At 38.1% G+C, this 12810-nt stretch overlaps 1 protein-coding gene and 1 pseudogene across 1 annotated transcript; both read left to right on the top strand.

Moving 5' to 3' along the window:
• The first annotated feature begins 790 nt into the window (after nucleotides 1-790).
• LOC121906081 (parkin coregulated gene protein homolog) lies at nucleotides 791-1707 on the top strand. The gene has a single exon (XM_042424745.1). The coding sequence runs from the start codon at nucleotides 931-933 to the stop codon at nucleotides 1627-1629; it is 699 nt and encodes a 232-aa protein (XP_042280679.1). The 5' UTR covers nucleotides 791-930; the 3' UTR covers nucleotides 1630-1707.
• Nucleotides 1708-2252: 545 nt separating this feature from the next.
• On the top strand, nucleotides 2253-4174 carry LOC121905491 (annotated as a pseudogene).
• The last annotated feature ends 8636 nt before the right edge of the window (nucleotides 4175-12810 follow it).

The following is a 12810-nucleotide window of genomic DNA, read 5'->3' as shown; positions in this document are numbered from 1 at the left end:
AAGGAGTGCAGACACCACTGTCACCAATAAAGGTATCCTTCACTGAGCACATGATACTCCTGTGATGAAGTTGTCCCCAAATATTTTCCTGATGTCTGTAAAGAATGAAGCTTTTGTGATGGAGAAATGTCTATAGAGCACAGAACAAAACAAACAGCATATTTGAATATAACATTTTAACTTTGTGTCACCCCCGGGTTACAATCACAAACTTCTAGTTATTTATGTTTATTTATTTTAATTATTTATTCTTATTTTCTCTGTAATTATTCATTAGTTTTTTTTTCTTATAAGTCCTCATCACTGCTCGGTAGTGTAAAAACATGTTCTACTGTATTATATTGCCAGTTTATTAGGTACACTTAGATAAAACTAATGCAGAACAATACAATGCAATACCTGCAATAAATCCTACATACATAAAGGTTATGATATTCAGTTTTTATTTCATCTTTTTTAGAGAGGTATTGCTTGATGTTATGGTCATTTTGGAGGTTGTAGTATTTGATGCTGTTGAACTGTATTAGGTTATACTGAGAGGTGTTTCTAATATTTAGCCTACCCTAATTCATATAAATGGGATGGACAAAATATTGGAAACACCTCTGAGAGTACAAAGCAAACAGTACATGCTCTTGTTCTTGAGATACAGAAAAATAAACAACTTAACCAGCACAGCAACAGTAACCAAGGGGCAGGGCCTAGCAACAGGATTCAAATAAATCTTTATATGCCTTGATGTCCCCAAACAGCCTTTTTATGTTTTTTGGTTCATAGGAAAACAAGAACACCTTGACACCAGTGATAGCAACCATTACAAAAAACAACAGGCATCACGTTTTGAGAGTCACACAAATATTAATTATCAATATTGCTCTTTGTTTTCGGTTTGGATTTGCCACATTGTTTAACAAGAGAAGGCCTGTGAATATGTTGAGAAGAAGAGAAGTTGAGAAGAAGAAGCTAAAAGCCCAAGGCTTCACCATGAAGGCCACCATGAAGAACACCGTGGTTGAAGGTCCCCCGGCTGCAGGGGCTTTTTGGGAGCGCCCTTCCAAACCAACAACCTTTCGCTCGTTCTATGAGCGTGGAGAGCTGCCACTGGCACTGCAGCATAAACCAGCACGCAACCGCGTTGTATGGAAGGTCGAGATTGAGAAGCTGGACTACCACCACTACTTGCCTCTCTTCTTTGATGGCTTATGTGAGACTGTTCATCCATATGAGTTCTTTGCACGCCAGGGAGTCCATGACCTGCTGGAGCACGGAGGCCTCAAGATCCTGCCTGTCATCCCGCAGCTCATCGTTCCCCTCAGGAATGCTTTGAACACAAGGAACCGTCAGGTGATGGCCACCACCCTGAAAGTCTTGCAGCATCTGGTAATGTCTGCAGACAAGGTGGGAGAGGCTCTGGTGCCATACTACAGACAGATCCTCCCCATTTTCAACATCTTCAAGAACATGAATATAAACTGTGGAGATGGCATTGAATACAGCCAGCGTAAAAGGGAGAACATTGGTGACCTGATCCAGGAGACTCTGGAGATGTTTGAGCGTTTCGGAGGGAAGGATGCCTTCATAAACATTAAATACATGGTGCCCACCTACCAGTCCTGCATGATCAGCTGAGGGAGCTGTCAGATCAACGAAGCACAGACTTTAAGCTTTTTCAGTTGGATTGAATAAATGATGAAATGTTGCATTTAAGAACTGAGAACTTAATTATTTTGTAAAACTATTATGCAAGAGCATTCGTAAGATGTCTGTAACTGTCACAATGAAGCCATTTCAGTATACAAACAAATCCACAGCTCACGTTACCCATCACTTATTTAAAGAATTTCTGTTCCATGCATTATTTATTAATTTAATAAACAGCTTCATTTAGGCTGTCTGAAAGCCTTCTCCTTACATTGATTCACTTCCTGCAGCCATCTGAAGTCATTAGGACAGATAATGAGTGGTTTGTTACATTAAGCTTATACTTAAACAGTAAACAAGGTTAAGTTCTGACTTTCAGCTGTAAACTGGTTGAACAGAGAGGGGTAGTAGCCCTTTTGATACATTCATTTCAGTCACTAGCAGCCTGGTTGTGGGCTTGGCAACGGCTTGGTTGGTTCACCACTTTGGTCCAAACTGAAATACCTCAACAAATATTTGGAGGATTTCTTTGAAATTTTGTGCAGATATTCATGGTCTGCTGAGGATGAATCCCATGAATAGTTATCCCCTGACTTTTCACTGGCATCACAATGACGCTGGCCTTTGTGTTTCTGAGTGAAATGTCTTAACAACTACTGGATGAATTGGAATGAAACTCAGTACAGATGTTCATGCTCCCTACAGGGTGAATTGTAATCACTTTGGTGATTCCCTGAATTTTTCTCTGGTGCCCGCATCATAAATATCATATGAATATCTTCATTACTTTTACTTTTTTAAAACATAAAGGTGCTAGTGGGAAAGGTATTAGTTATGTCAATACAGTGTGAATAAAGAATGTTGATAAAAGAAACATCACATTGGTGGTCGGACAATTAATCTAAAGAGTAAATTTCTGAAAAAAAAAATTCATTAGTTTTATTTCTTACAGTATTAGTCCTCATCACTGCTTAGCAGTGTTAAAAACGTTTTCTACTGTATTATATTGCCAGTTTATTAGATACACTTAGATAAAACTAATGCAGAATAATACAATAGCCCTGCAATAAATCCTACATACATAAAGGTTATAATGTTAAGTTTTTATTTCATCTTTTTTAGAGAGGTTTTGCTTGATGTTATGGTCATTTTGGGGGGTAGTATGTGGTGCTGTTGAAATGTATTAGGTTATACTGAGAGGTGTTTCTAATATTTAGCCTACCCTAATTCATATAAATGGGATGGACAAAATATTAGAAACACCTCTGAGAGTACAAAGCAAACAGTACATGCTCTTGTTCTTGAGATACAGAAAAATAAACAACTTAACCAGCATAGCAACAGTAACCAAGGGGGTGGGGCATAGCAACCGGATTCAAATAAAACCTTTATATGCCTTGATGTCCCCAAACAGTCTTTTTATGTTTTGCTTCATAGGAGAACAAGACCACCTTGACACCGGTGATAGCAACCATTACAAAAAAACAACAGGCATCACATTTTGAGAGTCACACAAATATTATTTATTTATATTATTTATTTATTATCAGCATTGCCCTTCCAAACCAACAACCTTTCGCTCATTCTATGAGCGTGGAGAGCTGTCTCTGGCACTGCAGCATAAACCAGCACGCAACCGCATTGTATGGAAGGTCGAGATTGAGAAGCTGGACTACCACCACTACTTGCCTCTCTTCTTTGATGGCTTATGTGAGACTGTTCATCCATATTAGTTCTTTGCACGCCAGGGAGTCCATGACCTGCTGAAGCACGGAGGCCTCAAGATCCTGCCTGTCATCCCGCAGCTCATCGTTCCCATCTGGATTGCCCTGAACACAAGGAACCGTCAGGTGATGGCCACCACCCTGAAAGTCCTGCAGCATCTGGTAATGTCTGCAGACAAGGTGGGAGAGGCTCTGGTGCCCTACTAGAGACAGATCCTCCTCGTTTTCAACATCTTCAAGAACATGAATATAAACTGTGGAGATGGCATTGAATACAGCCAGCGTAAAAGGGAGAACATTGGTGACCTGATCCAGGAGACTCTGGAGATGTTTGAGCGTTTCGGAGGGAAGGACACCTTCATAAACATCAAATACATGGTGCCCACCTACCAGTCCTGCATGATCAGCTGAGGGAGCTGTCAGATCAACGAAGCACAGACTTTAAGCTTTTTGAATTGGATTGGATAAATGATGAAATACCTGAAATACTGAAATACCTCAACAAATATTTGAAGGATTTCTGTGACCATCACGTCACTCTGCATCCTGGGTCTTGTTAATGTAAAGAGAAGCTGTTTAATCAAAGACTGAAGGAAGAGGTGAAATTTTCAGAGTACTCAATTAATTTGTTAACATTGCAGATGTAACAGATTAATGTAGGCATAGCTTATAAATTTCATTAAATCATTCCCGTTTATTATTTTTGTTCTACTGGGGCTGCATCTCCTACCTGTGTGTCATTTGGGGTTTGTGTGTGTGTATGTGTTCAACATAGTTACGTAGGTGTGTGTGCGTGCGTGCACTGGGTCAAAACTTTTTCCAGTGACAGTCAGGGGAGCCAAGCAGACGCACACAAACACCATCAGCTGGTGTTTTTGTTACTTTGTATATATTATATAGGATCACTACTAAAGACCTGAGACCCAATGCTGCCTCATGCCTCTTAATTGAAAACACCGAGGACACAATGCGGAACATCACAGGTGCAACCCAGCTGGCTACACAGACACAAAAGCAACTTGCCGGCAACTCCTCAACAAATGCAGGAACACAGTTTCTGGTTTGTTCTTTGGTCTGACATTCTGAAAACATCAACAAAATGTTTGAGTTAAGACTTTTAAAGGTTGTTGGTCTGAAGCAAACCCGATAGTGCTTGGAAATGAACAAAAGGAATACATCTCAAGCAAAAACAAACGTGACAAATTGTCAGTTGATGCATGCAACATGCAGTTCCAGATTAATCTCTTGAAATCTTGGTCTCCCCATGGTGGGTACAGCATTCATTTGGTCTTGGCAGATTGGAAAAACGGACCTGAGTCAAGTGCTTAATGTGACAGCTAGCCAAGATACAGCCCTTTAAATGAGCTAAAACCAAGCAGCTAATAACCGTACACGTACCGTAGGCAATCCCTCCATGATGTCCATGCAATTTATTGCAATGATTATCAGTTGAAGTCTTGATACAGAATCAGCATTATGATGTGTTTATTTTTTGCTTTTCACAGATACAATATTTAACAGACCAAATATTACATGTTAATTCAGACCAACCAAATGAAATTATAAAATTTCGTTACAATAAACGTCCACAACAGTATCAAATAATCACAAACTAGTTCTGTACCTAAGATTGTAGTTGGATGTCAGTTCTCACTGCCAGTCATGCATGCCATGCACTACTGCTGCCATTTTTCCTTTTTCCACTTCTGATGATAGACAGCCGGAACTTCCTGTTATTGGTTCGAAAGTCTGAACCATCCAAAAAAATTTTCACACTAGAAACAAACCAAACCATGGTTCAGTTTGAACCGGACCTAGACCACCTCTTTTCTTCAGACAGGTTGTTCAAACAGGTTCGGCTATTTGGTCCGGGCCATGGTCCAGGTGAGGTTTCACACCTGTAACTTTGGTTCAGATCAAACTGAAAAGTCCAAAAGTCCAGACCAAACGAGGTAGGTGTGAGAGGGCCCTAAGGCCCATTTCCATGTAAGTAATGGCACATCAGTAATGTATTAAAGGTTCTATATGTAGAATTGTGAAGCAATTGACATGTATTGTAAAAAAAAAAAATTGTTTTTTATTGCCAATGAGTAAACGGGTGCTAATGTAACGTAAAAAATAAGACCTTCCCCAATTTTCTCTGTTGTCTGTAAAAGCCTGTGGACTGATTTCTATGTGAAAGACTGAGGACAGATTTTCTGCAAAAATCCAGTGGATGTGATGTTTTTGCACGCTTCTGAATGCCTTTCCTGTCTACCGCTAACATCAACAAATGATCGGCATAATGGCACAACAACACAACAAAAGTGGTGCTATCCGACTAGAAACAACCTGCAGATATTAGCTCTCCAGCTAATGAGACAGCTAGCTGCCTCTGTGGGACACTGAATGGAACTGGACTATTGTTAATGTTATTAATTACACCTGGGCTTTTCCTGCTTTAACAAGTCAAAATAAACGATCCAGTGGAAAGTGTTTAGTATATTTTCTGTGTTAACAGTGTTAATTATCGATCATTAAAATTGACATAAATTAATTTTATGTGTAGTGAAGCTTTTGCCTCAGCATGATTTTGCTCAGCGCTTACTGAAGAAAAGCAAGCATTTCAAAAATTAAAGGATTTTTTGTACAATTATCTTGTCCTGATATGTATAAAACCTCCAAAGACTTTTATTTCAGAAGTACAGTATTTAGCGTTCTTTTCAAATTTCTGCATCCATACAGAGGTGTGGAGGAATTCAGCACCATTGTCTGCACTCGATTTATTTCATACACAAATATGACAAATATTGGAAAGAATTTTTTACTTGCCAAACTAACAGCAAATATTTTTGCCAATTTTCACAGTGCTCTTCTTTTTTTGTGATGCCACTTTGTTTTTTAACAAATAGCTGAAAATGCAGATACAGTGCAGTTATAAACCAACAAATATTGCTAATGAAATCTGAATGTGCACAATATAACATACTTGCAAATGGCTCATTAAATTTAATGGATGTAATATTAACATTTCAAGATATTAAAATAAGTATGTTAAGTATGTTTATTTTGGAACTAGCCATCTCTGACAGATTTCCATGTGCTAAAAGCCTCCTCTCAGCTGAAGTGAAGCCTCTATTCTCCACTGTGACTTCATCCCAGCTAAACCCTTCAGCCACAGCAGACAAAGATGTCCTGATATGATAAAAGGAGACAGTAACTCCAACTGTCTTTCAAGCTGGTGTAGTTTTCATACAAAAACCTTTCAAGTGCTCATGAAGACTCCATGAGCAACTTTCAACAAAACAAAAAACACAGAAGACTGTGTGCAAAGTGATGGACGCTCTGTTGTCTAGAGAGGAGATGGCAACATCTTCACTGTCTGGGAAATACTCCAATGCCCATAAATACAAAGCGCCACAGTCACAGCTGTGTCCTGCTAAGATTAAAGCAATTTATGGTGAGCTTTGTGAAGTATTGTGTTTTCCTGTGGGCTCATATTGTATCACCAAGTTACCATAACAGCCTTTACAAAAGCACACAGATCTGAGCTTTTATAAATTTTAAACTTCAAAATCTTGTTGGACCCATTAAGAACTATTTCTTGGTATCATATTGTTTGCTGGATTTGGAGGCACCAGCTGTGAGGGTTGATGTATCAACTGCTAGTTCCATTTGAAAAGACGTGTAGCAGGGATCATTAATATAAATCGCTTTCTCTAGTCTTCCTGAATGTTTGAATTTCTTCAGAAGGAGACCGTAGAAAAAGAACGACTGAGTATTTCATTGGAGAACAAAATAGTGGAAACATACACCACTGGAGAGTAAGACCTACATAAAACCTTCCACAGACCTGCAGCTATTTATACATTCTTGACACAGAGACAGACAGCAGAGCGGAGCAGAGGAGAGAGACAGAGACAGCAATGTAACCGAGTCCCGACCTGCACGCTGTTATTTGACTTGTCTTTTTTTTTTCTTCTCAAAAAACAAATCATTTTTAAAATATTTGTAAAAACCCACTATTTGTGCTTTTCTGAATGCCGTGTTTGTATTTTGGCTCCACTCCTAGTTTGAACATCCTAAAGAATGAAGGTGCCAAAACTTTTTTTTTTCCTGCTTTTCTGTATAATAAGTCATATACCCACAACGGTGGCTGGATCTGGATTTGTGCATGTCTCCTGCTTCAGAGATGTATGCTTCCACCATTTTGTTTTCCACTTTTTCCCCAGTTTGCTTGAACACCTGTTGTGTCCTCAGATCTCTAAGCACTTGAACCACACCACCTTTCTTTTAACTGAGTATTTTATTTAGAGGATAATCCAGCTGTAGACATGTCTGTAGTAACAGTTAGACAAAGAGGACTGAATAGTGTGGGTGTTTTTTGTCAGCAGAGATTTCGGCTAAAATGTAAAAGAAAACAACATTAAAAGAGAGAGTTGGTGAATTTCATGAATATGGATGAAACCAGGCTACGATGATGTAAGAACCTGTGATGGTAAATTTTCATGGAAACTAGAGTTTGTTGTATACTATCAAAGTTATCGTCACTTCACTTTTAAGAATTGTGGACTTCTAATAGTAAGGTCTGCAGTGGATGTAGAGTTTTCTTAGAAAAGTGAGCTACAGAAGCTAGTGGAACAGTGGCTAGCCCGGACGTGAAGTCATCACTTGAGCTCTCTTTTCCTTTAGATTGCTGGATGTTTGACTTGAAAGTTATGTACCACATTAACTCACATGTAAATGGAAGCTTCAAAGTGTTTTATATGTGTGTGTGTGTGTGTGTGTGTGTGTGTGTGTGTTTGTAAAAACACATAAAAAAAATATAAAAATACATTTAAGAAACCTATATTGTGCCTAAGAAGATGTGAGCAGTAATGTCAAATGTAAATGAGAAAAATATGAAAAACACAGGTATTGTCCTTTAATTTTGATCAATACTGTATGTATAAAGAACTGCTCAACAATTTACATCATTCAGTATTACATGTTTTAATCAGGGTGAAACATGGTTGCTCATCTGAAATAATTACAAAATGACTCAACTTGCTTTTTATTTTAAAAGTAGATGAATCGCATAATAAACATTCCCATATTTTTATTAGTATAAAGCTTCATATAGACACTGAATCTATATACAGTCTGGTGATAATATACAACCACTGAACTTTAACTTTCCATTATTAAAAAAAGACTGTGCCAGAAATTAGAAGCTTTTTACCTTGATTTACTGATTACTAAATTCAAATTAAAGCGAGAACAAGATTTAATTGGGTTTCATTTCAGGCCTCAAGGCAGTAACAAATAGACAAAATCAGACAGACTGTGGAGTCTGGACACCAATTTACTGTCAGATCATTTCCAGACAATTACTCTATATATATTTTTTAATCTAACCTAGATTTATTTTGACATGCATTCTGATTTCCTATCACTAAATTAATTGATCATAATCAAAATACGACATTATTCTAAACTTAGACTTGCTGAGTTACAGTTTTCATTGCTCTGCACATGTTCTTTCTTTCTTTCTTTCTTTCTCTTAATCTTCAGTGAAAGTATTCCAAAATATACTCAGACACATGCACACAATCTCAAATTCACAGATTCTTTTCTCTCTCTCTCTCTCTCTCTCTCTCTCACACACACACACACACACACACTCCCCCTGCATCCCTTGATAATTAAGAGCCTAATGGATCTTGTGTACAGCGGTGGTCACATTTTGGCTGGCATTTGCATAGATGAATGACTTGTCCAGTCACTCTGTCTCTGCAGTGCACCGAGGCTCTATTGTCAAAACCAAAAGAGCTGAGCGTCTCCACAGACCCGCGGGCAACAAATCACGAGTCCAGCTCTCATTAGCAGACATCCATTGTGGGTGATAAGAGGAGATAATTACCTTTGACTAAAGAGCTCTTGCTCCTTTTCTCCCAATGGCAACAATGCCTGGCCTATCATAGAGACTGTGGACCACTTTAGAGATAAAAATAGACCCAGTGTGACTAAATCGCTTTGATAGGGGACAAGTCTTTGCCTCGCAAGGTGCTTTGATTGTAATACTTAATAGTTCTTGAATATGTTGAATAATCAGCTTCACCTTGGCATCAATGCATTATATCTACTGATTGGACATGTTTCTGCAAAAATGAATTAACTCTCGCAGCATGGTGTGATTCTTAGCAATCCCTGGCTTGTAACAGTTTTCTATCACTTTGTCTTGATTGATCTCTGTCCAAAACTGACCCACACAGCTTAAACAGTAACACAGAGGCACATCAGAGAAAAGGATGCATCACCCCATCACCCCACTCGACACACACGCACACACACACACACACACACACACACAGGAAATATATAAACAGTACCAAGCCAGATTTAGAGTTAACAAGATAGGATGATGTGAATAGGGGGCTAGTGGGCATGGTCGGTGACTGACAGGCCGGGCCGCTGTCAGCTCCTCCAGGCAGGCATCAGCGAGCAGCAGTCCTGCTACTGTCAGAGCTCTGTTCTGGTCCACTGTGCCACACATACATATGCACATGGCCGAGCACACACAAATGCAAATGGGGGATGGACACACACATAAGCGCATTACAGTACATGTGTACGCACACACACAAAAACACACACTCTCTTTCTTTCTGTGTCTCACACACACACGCGCACACACACACACACACACACACACACACACACACACACACACACACACACACACACACACACACACTTTCTGTCCCTCTGCTATGCCCCAGCTGTCAAAAGCCAGTTAAATAACGAGTCTGCTGCTCTCCTTCTTTTTTGCATAGAGGCTGAGAAGCTGGTTATTGCTTGTATAGAGCAGTATACAGTATGTGTGCTTTTCTCCCAGCTGCTGCACGGTCAACCCACATGGGGAAATGTCTCATGAGGCTCTGAGAATATCCAGGCAAGCCTGCCCATCCTTGTTTAGATTGAGGCAGTGATAGGCAGCCTTGCACTGTAGCTAACCTCCTATTTTAACACATTTCCAAGAGGAAAAAACACCAGTTATATAGCAATGCATCATATGGTATTGTCCTAGTTTATGCACTGTGGGACTGAGCCAACAGTGAGGAGTTGTAGAATCTTGTGATTTATAAATGGATCTTCATATGTTTTAGTGCAGCATAATTTACTCCAGACAGGTCTGTGGTCAGTGCCATTATAAACATGACATCCAGGTGGCAGGACATTTATTATTCACATGCATTTAAATATAACTGACAGGCTAACATGTTTTATGCATTTTGGCATGTCAGCAGTGCAAACCCTGCATGGGCAGTTAAAATGTGAAGTACCTGGAGCTAAGAGGGCTGCAGAAGATTGACAACAAGGTAGAGTTGGCACACAGGCTGCAGAGCAGTACTGTTGTCTTCAGGTAAAGATTTACTTTGTTGTTAATCAGTCAGTATGGATGACAGGTTTGAGTGCACATATAAAAGTATAAGAGTGAATAATCAAACTATGTAAATGATATATGTTGTAGTTTTGCTTTGAAGATATGTCAAAGTCAAAAGTCAATAAGGACAATGGCTCTAATTTAAATGATCCTATATAAGAAGTACAAACAACTGATACAAAGTTTTCAACAAACTATAATGTAGTCTAAGTTCAAGTGTTTAGGAATGTGTATATATAGAGAGAGACAATATATACTGTATATATATACATTTATAAGCAGAACACTTACAAATGTGTTTAAAATTTATAAAGACATTTAAGTGTTTATTAATGTATCTGTCAACAATTATAAGCATCCTCAACTGATCTATAAACAGTTAACTGATGATTGATAACAGTGTAACATAGCATCATATTTAAAGATACATGCTAACACACATGAAGTGTTAGAGTGTGTTATAAAGCTTCTATTAACTGCACATACACACATACAAATCATTCACAGGTGTTTTTACATGTTTAAGACTCATGAAGAGTTTGATGGTTCATTTTTGACAATGGAAATATGAGTTTGGAAAAATCTTTTAGCTACATCTTGTGGCCTTTAATGAGAGTCAAGAAGTGTTTATGAATAAATAAATCATGAATAAATTTGATAATTAGAATAAGTGTTTTGTCAATGAATATAATCAACAAATATATAAATAATTATAGTTATTATAGTTAGAATTAATATAATCAAAAATATAATGAATATACAGCATTTAATAGAAATTTATATTTCTAGAAATATAAAGATACATTTTCAATGACAGCAACTGTGTTGTGTTATACTGTAAATTATTTATTGTGTAATGTATTTATTATGTAACAAATATATTAATAAACTGAAAACTAAAATATTCATGTATCTGCTTACACCTACATTATATTGTGATATAGTGTGTTATAAACCATTCATTATGTGTTTATACAGTTGTTTGTCAAACAACCAAGTACCATTTCCAAGGTCAAGAATGAACCTTTAAGTTCGACATGTCTTCATTAGTTTTTAAACAGTTTTAAATCTGCCTTTGAATGACTTGTACGTGTATATAATTGTCATGATTATATGTGTCATTCATTATTCATTATACACCAGTTATGGATGTGTCATAGCAGTTATAATTCTGACAGGTATACAAATGTATTATATCTGTGTACAACTGCATTATAGTGTATTATAAACCATTTATCAAATTTCCATATACTGCTTATAAATGCGACATTGGGGGAGGGGGTTAAAGTCAAATGTTCCCAAGCTTTCATGAAAGTCCACTTGATTGATTTTACATTTCCGATTACATCTATTCATCATTTGAGTCGTCACAGAGGTCTGACCTCCAGTCAGCATCTTTGACATCTGACTGTGTTTCCAAATTCTGATAACGCCATTTCACAGTGCATTTTGAATATTTCCAACTGATTGCAAAACTTCTCTGGCTTTTCAGTGTTAATGACATGAATCTGCAAATATAATTACTGCTGCAAGAAAAACCAGCCAGAGATAGCGGAGAGAAGCTGTCATCTGCTATTGTTTTCCAATGCGTGTCCTCCAACTGAACTTCACCGACCGACAGTTTAATTGGTTTCAGGGAATCGGGTGTGAAGAGGAGTCATGACCTTGATCTTTCTCCCTGATAAATGATTTTTTTTTTTTTTACCAACTATACATGCAAATATCCAGTGTGTGTGTGTATGTGTGTTAGGGAGTTGAGGGGGAGGTAAACAGATACAGATTGTCTCATTTTATTGTGTGTTTAGTGGCTGATTAGAGGCCTAATTAAATACAGTGTTAGTGAGTTCAGAGGCAAACAGAGGAGACACTGACCCTGCGACTTCTAATGCACCCTGGGGATCATCTGAACAAAGAGAGTAGATGCACACAGTCTGATAGAGAACATGAATTCAGAGACTTTGAACAAACAAGCATCATCAGACCTTTATCACCAGAACCTGTCCTTAATTCACTCTTCACCTTGCATGATAAATATTAATA

This window comes from Thunnus maccoyii, chromosome 10, assembly GCF_910596095.1.
Source record: "Thunnus maccoyii chromosome 10, fThuMac1.1, whole genome shotgun sequence".
Taxonomy (NCBI): domain Eukaryota; kingdom Metazoa; phylum Chordata; class Actinopteri; order Scombriformes; family Scombridae; genus Thunnus; species Thunnus maccoyii.
This window is presented reverse-complemented; position numbering and strand designations above follow the sequence as displayed.

Coding starts and splice junctions, on each gene's coding strand:
- LOC121906081 (XM_042424745.1), top strand. CDS start 931: ATGTTGAGAAGAAGAGAAGTTGAGAAGAAGAAGCTAAAAGCCCAAGGC.